The following is a 17664-nucleotide window of genomic DNA, read 5'->3' on the forward strand; positions in this document are numbered from 1 at the left end:
CAAGACCAAACATATAACAAATAACATATCCATTACCATGCCAAACACTCAAGTTGTCATGACAAAAATAGTTTGTTGTTGTTGTTGTTATTGCGTGATCTGAAACAATGAAAACCTAAACAATTTAAGGTAAAAATAAAAAGACAACCCAGACACATACAGGTTGACTTGGAGCAGGGATAAACATGGTTTGTGCTGAATGTACTGTGTTTTGCAAAATCAAAATGAATTAAGGGCTGCTAAAAGCCTAGAACCAGTGAAATTCAAGAGACACTGACATCCATATTAATAATCCTGCGTATTGATGGGCATGTAGTCCCATGTCCCATGTTTGCGGTCATATAGTCAAACATTGAAATTTACTAATATGGACATTTTGCTTATTTTTGTGCAATTTATGGTACTGTGTTTGATTCTAGGTCACTCACTATTTAATGTGCAAAGCACAGCTGAGAAGAAATAGTCAAGATCTGCAAAAAAAACTGAAAACCTGAAAGTGCTAAAATATTTAAATTATATGAAAATCTAAAGAAAGAAAGTATATATTTATAATTCTCTAAGAAGTACTTTACAAAGTGAGGCACTGCACCATGAGCATGTCAAACAGGAGAGGAGAGCGTCCCCTAGTGGACATCCCAAATAAAACCCATACATGGCCATTTCAAAAGAACAGTGGTTCTTTTGCAGAGAAGAATATTTTCAAGCCCGTCACACCTGAATATACAAATTTTATTTTACTATCTTTACTGCTGTTGTCTCTGTGTACTGGAAGCTTCTTCTGTCACCAAAACAAATTTCTTTGTGTGTGCAAAATAAAGCTCTTTCTGATTCTAAAGATAGTTGTTTATCATATGTTCCCCTTATTTATTTTAGACTCTGTGGTCTATAAACTTTATACGTGGCCTGTTTTTAAAAAATCATTTAAAAACTTAATAATCTTGAATGAAAAATGGTATTCAATCATCTAGACATTCATCATTTAGTTAGCTATTTTGAATTCAGTTTAGGTCAACAATACATGGATTTTTTTTTTCAGGCAATTTCTGTCAACAATTTCTATGGCAGAAGGTAGGGCCAGTGTCAGGCAGTAGTTTTTCCACCTTTTTTTCCAATGAAGTTACGGGCCCTCCAACTTAAAAAAACAAAACATATATATACAGTGCTGGTCAAAATTATTAGAACGGTAAGATTTTTTAACATTTTAAAATAAGTCTCTTCTGCTCACCAAGGCTTCATTTGTTACAAAACACAGCAAAAACAGTAACATTGTGAAATATTTTTACAATTTAAATAACCGTTTTCTATTTGAATATATTTTAAAGTGTAATTGATTCATGTGATGCACAGCTGGATTTTCAGAATCATTACTTTAGAAATCATTCTAATATGTTGATTTGCTGCTCAAGAAACATTATTATTATCATCAATGTTGAAAGCAGTTATGTACAATCTCTTTTCAGGATTCTTTGATGAATAGAGAGTTCAAAAGAACAGCATTTCTATACTGTCACTTTTGATCAATTTAATGCATTCTTGCTGAATAAAATTATTAATTTCTTTAACCCCCACCCAAAAAAAAAAACTCTCACTGACCCCAAACTTTTGAATGGTAGTGATAATGTTACGAAAGCTTTCTATTTCAGCTTTACCATCAAAGAAATAAATTGCATTTTAAAATATATTTAAATGGGAAACAGCTATTTTAAATTGTAAAAAATATTCCACAATATTACTGTTTTTGCTGTATTTTGGAAATGAAGCCTTGGTGAACAGAAGAGACTTATTTTAAAACATTAAAAAAATCTTACCTTTCTAATAGTTTTGGCCACCACTGTATAATATATATATATATATATATATATATATATATATATATATATATATATATATATATATATATATATATATATATATATATAATATATATATATATATTATATATACAGTATATATATATATATATATGTGTGTGTGTGTGTGTGTGTGTGTGTGTGTGTGTTTTGTATCATACTCGCAGCGTGATGTGTGGGTCTTGAATCCAGGTCTCTGGCGGGGGAGGTGGGCGCTCTTAACAAGGAAGCTAAAGACCACAGTCTCTCAACGGTCCCCAAATTAATAAATCATTTTTACTGTAACGACTGACGCCTGAACAACGATCAGATAAGACGGCTTTATTGCTATGAAAAATGTGTTCATGAGCCCATAACAAAGACAGAAACAGACCTTAAACATACTTTCCTGCATTCATTTATAGACAAACTGATCTATAAATGAGCATGCATCCCAGGACACTGTGTGAATGATTTACTGTCTTGTGTAGTGTCTTTTCATACTATTATTTCTTTGATATATGTATTTTATTATAGAACCAATGGTCAATGTAACCTCAACTATACCATGTTAAGTCTCTATAAACTCCAATCTTCGTTCCCCACTTGTTAATTTACATGACATTTTGCTAACTTTGTGACGCATGGGTATTATAAGAATCTTGAAGATCCTTTTTCTTAAACACCCAATGAAATTACACATTCAAATGCCCTGCTCGAACACAAAGGGTCGTAAAATCTCCCTCCAAAGGGACAACTTCTTATTGGCTCACACACCTCCAGAGGGTGTGACATCTTCACACAAGATCAGCTCTGTAACCCTCTTAGTCCCTGTCAGAAATCTTAATGTGAAGATGATGCTGAACGAGAAGTTTTCTAAGGACCCCCAAGCTTGTGCCAGGCTGCGACCTCTTGTCTTTCCATTCACCAAAGATCCTCTGACTCACACTGGATCTCTCTCATCAAGACGACATCAGCAAAGATCAACTGGGGCCTCAACAAATTGCATCAGGACAGTTTAATTCAAATGGGCGAGACATGCAAGTATCAAACTTAGTCTCATTATTTGATACATTAAGTATCCTTACACCTTTTAACAGAATGACCTAGAACTAAACTGATGGTTTGCTCAAGGCTGTTGATCTGCAGAATTTCAAGCAATGCTATAACTTCTTGCTTTCCTGTATTCTTCTTCAGCTCTCTTTCCCTTGGTAAACTATGCATGTATGTATGTGTATGTTAGAGTAGTTTAAGTGTTAAGTCTAGTAAATAAAGTCTTGTTCATGTCACACGTAAAGTTGTCCGTGTGTCAAGCTCATACTGGAGTCTCTAATCCTAAGTAAGAAAGACATTTCCCATCTCCCAGAAATGTACATTTCTTAGAATTAATAAACAATTAACACAGTGTTCACGGGACAAACAGGTTAATTGATTGCAATATTTATTAATAATTATATTAACTGATCCAAATATTCACAATTATATGAGTTATGATTGATTATTAATATTTATTTAGAGCTAATTTGCTACATTACAACGGACATTAATCAACATTGAACTTACTTAAACCGGAAGTTGAAATTACTTTTCTTCTAGAGTTATATAATTATATTTCCTTTTATCAGGGTAAAACTGAAACAATCTGCATTGTAAAAGCGCTATATAAATGAAGGTGACTTGACCCGCAGAAACTGATGTTGGCTATTTTTCCCAAAACCATCGTAAGCATAAGTAGAGCTATTGGCACCAATGGCCTCTACAATCAACTTAGCTCATGATGCTTTTGAGAAACGCAGCCGTGACCACGGAAAAATACTACTCGTGCACAGATGGACTCCCTGTAATGCTAGAAAACAGAGCATTAACCAAAATATAATAAAATAAAAAATGTGTATATAAAAAGTGTTCCAGTTATTCCCCCAAGTACCGTAATGTAAAGTGATCATTCTTCTGTGTTCTGACCGTACACAAGTCAGTGACAAAAAAAAACAAGCCACAAAATGTATGTATATGGTGGCATCAAACATTAGTGACTTGACATACATAAATAAATCTCAGACAAATATTAATGCATCATCAATATATTTTAGCTCAACCACATAAAAAATAAATTTCAAAAATGTACATTTCTTTCTTTCCGGACAGAACAGTCTTACATTTTGACAGCAGTAATAATAATGAAAAAATGCAATCAAATAATACATGATTTATCAGCTTTGAACCCATTACATGGCATGTTGTATTTACAGTAGCTCAGCATATCACTGGGGTGCAAAGGCTTTGACATTCATGCTCTTTTAGTGCATAAGACAGGTAGTGCACAGTTTTCCCACACCAACCAAACCATATGTAAATATAGATATATTTCACCCCAAAATTTAAAGAAAAAAAAAAAAAAAAAAAAAGTACTATTTTTTTAGGACCAAAGTTGTTGTTTTTTTGCTTTTTACAAATTTAAGTGCATTTCCCTGTTATCTTATTTATTATCATATTCTCATTACTGTATACTTTAAATAATATATTTTTTAAATAAACATGTATGTATTATAGTATTTGTTCTATTGCCTGTTATTTATACAGAATTTAAAAAGACGAGAACTTACTGCTTTTTGACTAATTAATGAGAATTCTGAAAATTATAACTGATTTAATAAGGTAATATTACATAATTGTTATGAAAAATTATTTCATATCTCACACACACACACACACACACAGTCTACATTTGCACCATTTGCACCATTTTGCCTATTGCTCAAGAATCATGAACCTGCTTTTACGCTACATGAACATCTATAGGTCTCTGCAAACCAATCAACTCTCACTGAGGTCTTCATTTAAGACAAATTTCCACGTCAAACAGCCAGGAGTGGATTTCAGTGCCTTATGATATAACGCAGACCCAGCGAGAACACAATGCCTGATAATAGCACTGTCAGTGAAGGCCTCTAAAACCAGCATTTAAAGCAGTGTACAGTACAGCGGCACATTCTCACGACTGGCTAACCATAATCACCTCCAGCTCCAGATTCAAACGCTTTCATTTAGCCCAGCACAATTTCCAGCCCTTCAATGAGGATGTAAAATGCTTTCAGCTGTCCTCTTCTCTGTATCCAAGAATGCAGGCTGGATCTTTTTTTGGTTCTCTGAATTTCTTGAATTTCTCGTTCACCTCCAAAATGTTGTATGTCTTGTCATTCAGTCACACTGTCCATTCTGCATCTACCTGTGGAGCAAATAATATGAAATTCAGTTAATGAAACTTAAGTCTGTCAATCAGTGGTCTTTTAAAATCACACTTGTCGGAAACTCAAGTTTTTAAAAAAAGATGAGCATATTTTGAACCCTCAGCAACAAATCTGGAAGTGCAAACACAAACAACTAAGCAGAACGCAAACAAACTCAAAACTATCAATGGGTTATAATGATTTCTGCACAAAACATTTAGGTGACAGGTCCAATAACCAATGGAATTTTCATTTTTATTGATTACTGAATTTTAATGCTAGCCAATTAAAATATTTTATAAGAAACATGTAAATTCAATAAATACATTTCCATGACCGATCTCTGACTCAAGATTTCAGTGAATTATGATTTAAAATTTTCAGAACTTTCCTACAACTTTAAGATTTTATTAATGACCTTTACTTACCTTACTTTTAACAACTTTCTAAATTTCCATACATTTCGGTGGCATTTTATGTTAGTACGGTTTACCACAACCCCCCCCCCCCCCTTTTTTTTTTTTTTTACAATTTTAATAAATATCCTTCAGTTGTCTGTGACTTTTTATGATCGTATTGATTTCCAAGACTTATTACAATTTTATAAATTCCCATTCATTGTCAGTAAACGTTTACGTTAGTATCATTACTTTTTCCATGACCTGTTACAATTGTATTTGACTTTTTATGACTTTAAGGTTTTTAGTTTCTATGATTTTCTATGGCTTTAAAAGTTTTTGTTAGGATTTGTATTGCCATGGCTTATGATTTCCATAACATTTCCTGGCCTGGAAATCACAATTTTTAAATTTGCTCTCACATTTCTTATTTTTTTGCTTTCAAAGGAGTGTTGCTTCCAGCAGCTCAAGACATTAAAGACATCATGCTGAGGAGCATGTGAGTGTTTCATGCACAGTTTTCCCAGCAGGCTTCACAAGGGGCGCTGAGGGTGCTGTTCCACATGCTCTATTCCAAATCACTATTGAACCAGACAGCTATTTCTGTCTCATATTGATTTGTTTGCCATTGACAGAGTCTGTCAGGTCAACTTGCAGTCATATACAAGCGGTCTGCATTATAAAAGAAAACCAGTGCCAGACAAATGCTTGTAACGATGCCGTCACAATGTGTATTATATTATATTAAAATACACACCTACATCCAGCATCATTCAGCACAATCAAACAAGCCAATCAGAACCCAGCCTGTGTGACTGTACCTGTGGTCAGGGGTTAAGAGAGGGACACTCGAGTGGTAGATGTCCGAGGAGAGGAGATTGTGTCCGGGGAAGAGTGGAGAGGAGAAAAGGAAAGTGAAATGGAGGGTTGGATTAGGAATTCTGTGCGTCTATACCTGCGGGGGTGAGTACCAGCGCCTGCAGGATGTCAGACAGAGAGATGATGCCCTCGATGCTGGAGTTCTCATCCACCACTACCAGCCTGTGCACCTGCAGATTACAAACACAATCAGGGGCCGTTCAACTTGAGCGCCGGGATTTTACAACGCTGTCATGTGCGGCAGTAACACTCAAAGATGTTCACAGAAAAACAACGGATTATAAAAATGTGTTCTTTGCGAACGGCACCAAAGTAGTTAAAATAACTCAGCTGAAATATCTAAATGAAATGGTTTTGAGCTTGGCATTTCGGGTGGAAGTTGCAATAGTCTTTTCTGCCCTATTGCTTTGCTATTGCTGTGATGTCATGTGAGTGACAGGTTGTCCCGCCCTCACGCCAGTAAACACGTCATCGGAGAAGAGAAGAGATGTTGCGAGAGGGAGGCGAAGTTATTTTGATTAAAGATTATGAGGATACGTAAAAAAAATAAAAAATAAAAATAAATAATAAAAAAAGATGATGTGCACGGATAAAACATTTATACTGCAATATTCCATAAGAAAAAAAGAATGGTCAATTCAATTTCGTGATGACGTTAATGGAGTATTTAAATGGATTCTTTTCAATGTAGTGAATCTGTGGCATGCTGTCGTTTACCACGTAAAATACTTTTGAATTGTGCCATACGTAGACTGCAAAAAAAAAACACATTTAAAGTAATGCATCTATAATGGAAGCAGACTAGAGGGTTTAAAAGCACAAATGTTATTTCTTTATCATTAAAATATGTTACTTGAAGCGTAAAGAATCTAATTCAGGTGGTGACGTAATTCCTGTGGCTAGCGTTTGCTCTATGTAAACAGAGTTTTTCTTCCCATGGGTGATGTGTGCATCGAGTAGATCTCACCTCAGCTTTGACAATCCTGTCCACTATAGTGTTCAGGGTCTCGTGCCGATGACACTTCATAACCCCCTCGAAGTACTGTGAGCGATGCAGCAGAGCCTGAGTCACGGTGATGTCCAGATTATTGTAGGTCTTCTCAGCAGCCAGATTCTACACACACACACACACACACACACACACACACACACACACACACACACACACACACACACACACACACACACACACACACACACAGACACACACAACACCAATGAACAGAGCGATGCTATAGGAACCTCCACATACAGCTGAATTATACACTACACAACTACACATCACTAGTCATTACTAATCAATCCTAATGAGTAAACATGCATGTGATGCACCATCACATATTTATTGTATGAAAATACTAGAGGTGGGCATAGATTAATTTTTTTAATCTAGATTAATCTCACTGGAATCTTGGGATTAATCTCACTGGAATCTTGGAATTAATCTAGATTAAAATGGCTCATTTGAATTCTGCCGAAGGCATTCAGAATATGTGTGCTACCCAAATAATGTCTAAAAGTAAGTCTTTGAGAATAGTTCGCCTCGCGTAGGGATGTGAATTTCTGCCAAAAATGCCATTCGACAATAGAGGAGCAAAAGTCGAATATAGTTCAAAGAAAATTATAAAATAAAATAAATAAATAAAACGCACAATTACAATGACAGAAAGGGAGGCCAATTTCATCTTTAGCGATTTGTCATCAAACAAACTGTTTATTAATTGAACAAGTAACATGTTTTCGTTGTTTTTTTTTTAAACATAGTAAAGTCTAATTGGAAGAAGAAAAAAACAATAAGCACGACGTAGCTACAGTCCTTTTTTCGCATCGCCAAACCAGATGCTAGTTAGATCAAAAAATAATGTCATATGTCATAATGATTTTATGTGAACCTGCCTTTACAGGCAAAAGCCTCATCCTTTTTAAACAAACTAGTTTCAATCAATGTAAACTGTTCTTGTGACTATGCCCCTGCGCAATACACACACATTACCGCGGGATGGCGGGTGTTCATTTCATAAACTGTACACAATGGTAGCTTATTTATTTTGTAGCCTATAAATTAATGTATATGTCCAACGGATAATGTCATACTTTTTAGTAGTGCTATCGTGGCGTAATACTCTGTTTGGTTGTAAAATGTATTACCTGAATGAAATGAAATCGAATGTATCGTCCTGTGGAATCATTCATTCACAGACAGCTTACGAAGATGTTCAACTAATAAAGATCTTCATCGCTGGCAAAAAATATGATGCATTTGCAGATTTGCTTTCACTAGACTAAACTGTCCCTCTTGGTGTTCTTAAATCTTCCTGTTACGACTCCATGTCGAGTGTGATTGAACGCGCTTCAGTGATTCAGTGCGTGAGGAACTGAACAGAACTAATTCGCGAACCGATTTAGACTGATCTGCCAACTTGCTTGATGAAGTCTTTGAACAGAATCGACCCAAAAGAGTGATTCATTTGTAAATTGAGCATCGCTCATGCCCATAAAATACAGCAAGCTTGGAATAAACTCATTTAACAACATGTAAAGTAACGAGAGGAACGATCGCCCAACGTAACATGTAAAAGTATACTTGTGTCCCTGACAGGAAAATACCCTGCTGCGCAATTTGCGCGAAAATATAACGATATTCGAAAAAGCTATTTTATGATCCCCCAACCCAACTTTGAGAATAGATTAACGGCGATATTTTTTTTTATCGCACGATAAGATTCTCACGTTAACGCAGCACGTTAACAACGATAACGGCCCACCACTAGAAAATACATATTTGACACAGTTTGTTTAAACATAGCTTCAGGTGACTTTTACATTAACTTTTTTTGTACCCAATTGACCTTATTCATGACAAGCAGAATGCATTTCAATGTAAACTAGATTCGATGGGTACAAATGGATTTGAAGGGACATATGAATAGATACAGTATATTAAAGAAATGAATACATTTATTCAGCAAGGATGCATTAAATTCATCAAAGTGACCGACAGTAAATACATTTACTGTTACATAAGATTTATATTACAAATAAATGCTGTTCTTTTTAACTTTCTATTCATCAAAGAATCCAGAAAAAAAATCTACCGGTATTATGGTTTCATTGAAGTATTAAGCTGCACAAATGTTTTGAACACTGTTTGAAGACTGGAGTAATGATGCTGAAAATTCACCTTTGCATCACAGGAATAAAATACATTTTAGAATATAGTAAAATAGGGAACAGTTCTTTTAAATTATCGCTTTTACTTTATTTAATCAAATCAAAGCAGCTTAAACCTTTGAACGGTAGTGTTTTTATGTAGAGATTTCTCCCATAAATATCTCAATCGTCAGACACAAGAAATCCAAGTGCTCAATCTAGCTTATAAAATATTTTAGAATTGAGAACTAGAAAAAAATATATATTCAATTTAGAAATATCCATGACTTTGCAGACACGGAAAACACAATTTAAATTTTCTAAGGGATCCTTGTATATTTACAACTCACGAAAAGTCTTTCATAATGAAAGTGTGGTAAAAAGCTGCTGTATTATTCTTTAAGTAGTTATTCTTCAACTTTAAGTAGTATATTAAAAGCACAACTTACAATGACATCAAATTTGGAGTAAATGTCCACAACCTTTCCTTTGGGAGGAAAAAGATGGAAAGCAAATATGAGACATTCAAAAGATGTGTACCATGAAAATGTGTTTCTAAGAAAGGCTTGACCGAAGAATGATTACAGAACATGAACTGTTAGAAAAGCAGTGTGTGTTATTACCTGTAACATCCACCACTGGCAGGGCAGACACTCTTCTGTCCACAAACATGCCCAGCGCTTTAATAATGGGTGTATCTGGATGAATGAAAGCAATGTTGCTGTACGTGCCAATGCCCAGCTCCTCCAGAGTCTGCCTCATGAAGGCTGCTTTAGGCATCTCACACACCTACAACAACACACACAAGCTTGTTTTGTTCACAATAACTACCATTTATAAAAAGTATGATAATTGTATGCATAAAATATCAGTAAGCCAAAAGGAAATGGTATACTCACAAAAAGCTGCAGAAACTTGAGGATTCTTTTGTGTGTGAGGATATACAGGGCGTTTCCTGTGACTGGATCGATCACTGGCAAGCGATGGATCTTATTTTTGATGAGTGAGTAAACAGCATCAAATACACTGACGGGGACAGTAAAAAAACTATTGTCTTTAGATGGTTTGGTCACTTGTGAGGCTTTGTGTATGATTAACACCTTTAAGGACTGACTCCTGAATGCATAAAAAAATATGTACATAAAATATGTAGAACTGCAGCACCAAACAGCATGTTCTCAATAAAGAATCCTTCTGAAGGTACACCCGAGTCTACTGGTCTTCGCTTCAGAGTTTCCTACAGGTTCATGCATCATGCAATGAAAATGATAAAACAAGGTCTACAAAAATATGACCCAGTGTCTCACCTTGCATCTGGAGATATGTTGACTAAGGGTTTAAAAGTTTCTTGCAAGTAAAGCTCTGTTGATGTAGGCAGAAATGAAAAAGAATCAAAGCACTTTAAAGTTAACCAAAAATGAAAGTAAAAAATAGAAATTGTGTGTTATTTACAAAAAGAGAAACTTCAAAACATGGGTGAGAGTAAATAACATGATTTTCAGTTTCGGGTGTACTATCCCTTCAGTGAATAATAAAAAAAAAAATCAATATAAATGCCTATTGTGTGACAGTTACATAACAAATGAGTGTAAGCAGTGGTGAACTGAAAACATATTTACCTCTCCAAGTCTCAATTTTATGCTCCTCCAGCTCATATATTTGTACCTGAGGCATGTATTACAGAATATGACTTAACATTAAATGGACAAACATTCCTCCTTTCAGGTGAGCATTCATTAAGTGAATACATGCAGGAGAAATGGCATGGCAAAAATGTTTTTCTTTAGATATGGCACTTGCATTTGTAGATCTGAACAAACAGCCATTAAACCAGCACTGTTTCTGTGATGTCTGAAGCCTTACCAGCGGGGATTTGTAGTATCTGTGCAGTATAATGATGAAGTCTGTGATGGTTAACATTCCTATTGAGAAAACACACCATCATTAGAGTAAAACCTTCTGTTAGCATGCTGACTTATGTGCCTGAAGAGTTCACCCATTATTTACAAAGTTCTATACAATCAATGTCCTTTATGATTCCATTTATTTATTTAAAAAATTTGGATAACTTAATGTTTTCAGCTTCTAACAAGAGTGTAGTACTCAAACTCATTTGACCATGTTTAAATCCACTTTCTCCTAAAATATCAGCACAGAAAATGTGAAAAAAAAAATCCATCTGTGCTGGCTTATATCTAACTGCAATTCAAAACAATCCAGACAGGAAGGAGAGAGCAATGCATTTCAACCAATTTACATATTATTGTTAGCTTGCTAATCTAAGCATGTCCAATTATGTTACAGGTGAGTAAAAAATGTCCTGAAGCAATGTTTTTATTTGATTATTAATTACTACGTTTTTTTTTTACAATAATTCCAAGACAGGAGGTGTAAAGCCAGTTAAATGGACTAGCAGGTTAAACAAGTTAAACATTTTCTGTTTGTATGGCTGAAAAAAAAAGAAGACGACATAGCTCCAGTGAAAAGAACGACAAAAATGAAGGTGAGATCATGAGCGTGAGAGCGTGAGCGTGAGTGTGTGTGCATGTGTCATTGCTCACCCACAAAGCTTTGCTTTTTGGTTTCCCATAATGGGGCAGCTCGAACTCCATTAGCAACCAAGGCAAAGAAAGCTTTCTTTACCTAGCAGAGAACAAAGGATTCACAAAACAGAAACTGGTCATGTGAGCCAAAAAATCACAGGAAACACAATGAGTTGAGTGCAACCAGGGCTCCAAAACATTTCCACACCTGACAATAACATTTGGCCTTAAACAATTCTTACCGGTTATATTCTGTGTTCATCAAAACATATATTTCTCCCTATAACAACAGGATTATTAAGCCGTTTCCCTGCATAGCAACAAACAGCACAAGTCTCTTGCAGTCATACAAGATGAACCAGGGACTCAATCTGTCTGAACTGCAAAAGTAGTTTTTTTCCTCCTTTGTAACTTTTTTTTAACCACAGTATTGCTTCTTTATTGAAAAGTGACCTTGGCCTTGGGAAAGGAGCTTTATGAATAAAAACTTTTATTAATTATACTTTTATTTAATGGTTTAATGCAAACAATATTCAATGTATTAGGCATCATAGATCAAGATTACGAAGATGTTAGGAGTCTATAAAAATGTCCTTTAGTAGACTTCCGTTTCTATATTTCATTTACATCAGCAAAGCAAGTGGTTCATTCTTCATTTAACCAATAAAGCCATCGGTCCACTAGTGTGTAATGTTTTATTTACTCACCAATGCCATTATTTACTCACATTTGCCACATTTTGGGCCCTTGGCGCAACATTTCTAACATAAATAGCCTAGTCTCCGGCTCAAATTTAGACCAGCTCAACTATCCATTAACAATTAACTTGGAATTCATTATAAAGGCTTTTTCAAAATATGGCCCATAAACACAACATTTTTACATGTTCACAATGCAAACAGGCATAACACTTCCTCATTTCTTAAACTTCAGAAAGAAGTACAACAAGTACATCATGTCACTCCTCCAATATAAAGTCCAGGCATTAAATTGCACTGATCTTCTCTTCCCTAAGCCTTTAATATTTCAAACTGGCCCTCGGCCAGCGGAAAGCCAACAGGTCAATGGGTTATATGGATGTGTTAGCCCAAAATCTAATAACAGCACATACCTGCACATGATTACTGATTAACCATAACAAACTAGCTTTATGACCGCTTCCCATACACTTCAAAGAGACCCTGTCCATTTCAGTCACCACCTCAAGATTGATTTACTTATGAAACATTAACCACAATGTCTTAAACAATATCGTTTAAACTGTGAATCAAAACTGAAAGACAATAACTACGACTCATATTAAAGCTTGTATATTCAGAAAAGCATAATAAAATAAGGCACTTTCTATTTATTCAGTGGTTAGTATGTACAATATGCAACTTTCTGCATTTATAGAATACCAGTATGGCCAATAAAATCAAGCAAACTGCATGGAATATTATATCCCACAATGCAATGTGCCCACCTTGACCATTTGCAGTGCGATGAATGGACCAGGTGCAATTACAGCTGAGATTTTTAACATCTATATTTTAACAAATCTTTGTGACTGGACTGTCAAAAGTTAAGAAATGTAGATAATCCAAGATGATGATAACTAGATAACACACAGAATGAAGAGGACATGTGACAACAATATAACATACTACTGTTTGAAATGTGTATCATATAATTCCCACGTTTCATGTACTATTTTTGAAATAGAAGGCAGCAAAAAGTGTAAATGAATATGCAGGAAGTAATAAGATCTATCCTATTCTGAACCCAAAAGCACCATAACCAAATCTTCTCTCTTTCTGTTCTTGTACTGGACAACAGAAGACATTCAAGATGTAGTAGTTACCTCTAGTGTAGTGTCAAAAACCACAAGTTTGGAACTAGTGGGGACGAGGTCATAGCACTTGTGGGATTTCATAAAGCGCATGTAAATATCACTGTCTGGCTCTTCAGCAGCTGAAAAAAAGAGAATCAGAATCATTAGCAGTTACTTAACTCTAATACTTAAAGAGATAGTTCATCCAAAAATGAAATTTCTGTTATAAATTTACTCACCCTCAAGTTGTTCCAAACCTGTATGAATTTTTCTTCTGCTGATTAATTATTCTTAAGATATCTTATTTTCTGTTCAGCAGAAGAAAGAAACTCCTACAGGCTTGAAACAACAGAATTTTCATTTTTGTGTCAACTATCCTATAGTTTTAACTCTAATACAGGGATCTCCAACCCAGCTCCTGGAGAGCTACTGTCCTGCAGACTTCAGTTCCACCCTATTCCAACACACACACATGCCTGTAATTATCAAGTAACGTTAACCCTGAACAGCTTGATTAGCTGGTCCAGGTGTGTTTGTTGGAGCTAAAATCTGCAGGACAGTAGCTCTCCGGGAGCAGGGTTGGAGACCCCTGCTCTAAAACAATTATATTCTTAAATCAAAATACAATGCAATTACGTTATGAATAAAAAGCTCGTCCCCACAAAACCAAACAAAAACACTACATCCAACAAACATAAGAACTAATGAAAATTGAATGTCTAGACCATAAACTTGCATTTGAAAAAGCATATTAGATAAAATTAGCAAACAATACAGAAAATAAGTGTAATCCTTTACCTTCATCGTCAAGTTCAAGTTTTTCCAGCATGCCTTCCGCAAGTACGCCGCTCTAAAACACAAAGACACGGGCTGATGATTTCATCAATACTTACTTCAAGTTAGCAAGATCATATTAGAAACTATGGAATGGTAGCGTCCATTATTAAAAATAAAAATAAAATAACACACAACACAAGCAGTCTGCAGTCTGTTCACCACATTGAAGGCAGAGTGAACTTAAGTGTATAATGTTCTCCAGGCACAGGATTCAGTTAGAGATTCATTGCGCGCAGTGGTGAAATGACGGTCTTCCCCGCAGAGGTGACAGTGGAACAGTCCGATTCTATTGTCTTCTTTTACGTCTGTATTCTTCAGACCACACGAGTCGGCACAGGTAGAGTAGCCTACTTCATTTTGAGCGTATAATGTCAACTCTGCATCTGAAGCGATAATTTCGCCCTATAGTTAAAGCACTGTCGCTCTCTATTGGACGACAAACGAAGCGAACGCACCCAAACAATGCGAATTCATTGATCATACATACATTTAAATTACCCACTGTGGCTTTGTCTTAAACCCTAGCGAGCCGCCTACATAAACAACATGTTTCCATCCTTAGAGCGTAATCCAATACTCATCTCGGAAGTCGCTGCAAAAAGTACACGATGGATCAGTTTAAGCTGCAGGAAATAAGGTACATAGCCTACTTTAAGATATTAGACCAGTGAATCTTCCAAAAATCTTATGGAAGCCTGGCTGCTCCAGCCACAAAAACTAATAAATAGCGTACTCAAAATTTCATCAACAATGCCACGATAGAAAATCTCTTACGACCGTTTTTTATACCTAGACCTTTATTTATTTTTGTTTTCTTTGCACATCACGTTTTACATTTCATCTCAGGTTCTTCACTGACACAGTTGTCTCCTTGGTAAACACACAAACTTTTGATAAATCTTTATTAGGGAGTACAAAATTGTTGGTCATTATGCAAAATGACAACACCACAACTGGTGGACAATCGTATTTGTGTAAATCATTTAAAATAAAAAATAAAATGGTTTTTGTTTATTCACAGTTTGATTAGGTTATCATAGATTTAAAAATGCAATAATGATATATAACGGATTTCCATAATTTAATAAATTTACCATCGGGTCTGCAACAGGTGTAAAACAATTATATAAAGGGCACATAAAAAATAGCAACAATAAATGAAGGGAGCATGGTAAAAAAAAAAGTTTTAAGTTTTTATGTGATATTTGTTTTTTTCTCCTCAACAAAACGAAAAAGTGTCCTTATAAATATTTATTTAAAGGTGCTCTAAGCGATGTCAGATTTTTTAGGCCGAAACATTTTTTTGTCACATACAGCAAACATCTCCTTACTATCCGCTAGCTGCCTGTCCCCTGAACACACTGTGAAAAAACGCGGTCTCTGTAGACAGCCCAGGCTTCACAAATGGAAACAAAAACAAACTGGTCCAACCTGGACCACGAAACATAACAAACAGTGTTCCAGCCAGTAACCGAAAAGAATGATTTGCAACGGAAGGGAAGGGACGGAATGAGGAGGAGGGAGGGTCTAGCTAGCCTCCGTTTTGTTTGACAATACTTCGAACGTCAACAAGAAGTGATGTCACCCAACATCGCTTAGAGCAGCTTTAATATTTTTTAATAATAATAGTTTAAAAAAAAAATCAACCCATGCCATTAGTGTGTGCAGTAGAAGAAACCCAATAAAAGTAAAACTTTTGTATAATTGTGAATAGTGCCTAACTTTTCAATTTCATAAAATGTGAATTTGCCAATTTTAAAATCACGTTCATATGGTTCGTGGTTCAGGGTAAAAAACACAAACATTAAAAGTGTTACTCACTAATATTTTCTCATGTTGGTGTAATAAATTCATTATCTTAATTAATTAGGACTATATCCCACAGTTGCATAGCTGTACAATTTTAACTTTCAACTCAATAATAAATGCTTTGCAGTGAACTTCCATAACACTCTGTCCAGCACATACTTTACAAGTAATATTCCAAATATTTTCACAGATTATAGTAATTATAGATATGCAAGTGAAGCAGACTATGTGCAGTGGATGACCTTCTAATATGAAATAGTCAGTTACAGGCAAGCATCATCAAAGTGTCAAGAATGCCTGTACTTGAGCTCAGCTGCACCAGATGGAGCACAAACACATTGCTGACACAAATATATATCCCTATGAAATTAACTGTCCATAAATATTTGATGCTTGAGCTACTAACATTTCTAAACAAGAAAAAGCATTTGCCCAACAATCTGTTGTTATTGAAAGATACATCCAACTTTATGTTGATTTATATTTATATTGATTATATTTATATTGTCGATTAGCAGACTCTTTTTTCTTTTTAATAAATATATGCCATTAGTTGGTTGAAGGTCCCTGCTCAAATTGATCAAGCCAATGTTGTTATGGCCCACTCGGGCCATTCAAACATACAGATTGCAATTCCACCTGGTGCCACCAGTGGTGCACAAATGACTTGCTTTACTACGGGGCAAGGGTAAACTACAGTAAAGCCCAGAAAGCACATGTGAAGATGTTCACTCACCTGGCGTGAGGTAGAGTTAAAGGTGTGCAAGGCGATAGGGGGTTTGGTGGTGGAGGTGCTCAGGCTGAAGCGCTGACCTGTGTCAGGGGGAGACGAGAGAGAGCGGGCGCGTCGTTCCTCCACACGCTCCGTGGGACTGGGGGTCTCCATAGGAAAGACCGGGGGAACTGGACTCTGTGTCGGGGTGGTGGGGGGAGTCGAAAGTCCAGAGCCTGTGAGACGCATCAATATAGAAGAAAAGGTCAATCTAAATCTAAAATTTAGCAAATCTAAATCTGTGGCATCAGAGGAAATGCCACATGTTCCTACAACAACTATAGGCAGTAAAAATAAAATAAAAAAACAGGGTATAAGTTTGGGTTGGTATGAATTTTTTAAAAGAAGTCTCATCAAGGCTGCATTTATTTAGTATGTAAAAAGTAAAAACAGTAATACTGCAGTAA

At 35.6% G+C, this 17664-nt stretch overlaps 1 protein-coding gene across 11 annotated transcripts in view; it reads right to left on the reverse strand.

Moving 5' to 3' along the window:
• Window positions 1-3894: 3894 nt before the first annotated feature.
• The window catches only part of prkag2b (protein kinase, AMP-activated, gamma 2 non-catalytic subunit b), a 37598-nt gene continuing 23828 nt past the window's right edge, over window positions 3895-17664 (reverse strand). For 3 of the 11 annotated variants that reach the window (XM_077212632.1, XM_077212762.1, XM_077212852.1), the window contains 13 exons: window positions 17222-17433; window positions 14638-14689; window positions 13870-13979; window positions 12045-12126; window positions 11347-11405; window positions 11103-11148; window positions 10791-10845; window positions 10383-10509; window positions 10107-10272; window positions 9933-9970; window positions 7301-7447; window positions 6410-6503; window positions 3895-5055 (listed from right to left, as the gene is read on the reverse strand). In XM_077212632.1, coding sequence (XP_077068747.1) covers window positions 5024-5055; window positions 6410-6503; window positions 7301-7447; window positions 9933-9970; window positions 10107-10272; window positions 10383-10509; window positions 10791-10845; window positions 11103-11148; window positions 11347-11405; window positions 12045-12126; window positions 13870-13979; window positions 14638-14689; window positions 17222-17433 — 1220 coding nt within the window. In that variant the 3' untranslated portion in view covers window positions 3895-5023. Of the gene's footprint in view, window positions 5056-6275; window positions 6504-7300; window positions 7448-9932; window positions 9971-10106; window positions 10273-10382; window positions 10510-10790; window positions 10846-11102; window positions 11149-11346; window positions 11406-12044; window positions 12127-13869; window positions 13980-14637; window positions 14690-14808; window positions 14947-17221; window positions 17434-17664 lie in introns of those variants that run through there. The other 8 variants (XR_013196787.1, XR_013196798.1, XR_013196840.1 and 5 more) reach the window with 5 other exon arrangements.

The sequence above is a fragment of the Siphateles boraxobius genome, unplaced genomic scaffold (genome assembly GCF_051911475.1).
Source record: "Siphateles boraxobius isolate OS27281-9 unplaced genomic scaffold, OSU_SipBor_1 1, whole genome shotgun sequence".
In the NCBI taxonomy this organism is placed as follows: domain Eukaryota; kingdom Metazoa; phylum Chordata; class Actinopteri; order Cypriniformes; family Leuciscidae; genus Siphateles; species Siphateles boraxobius.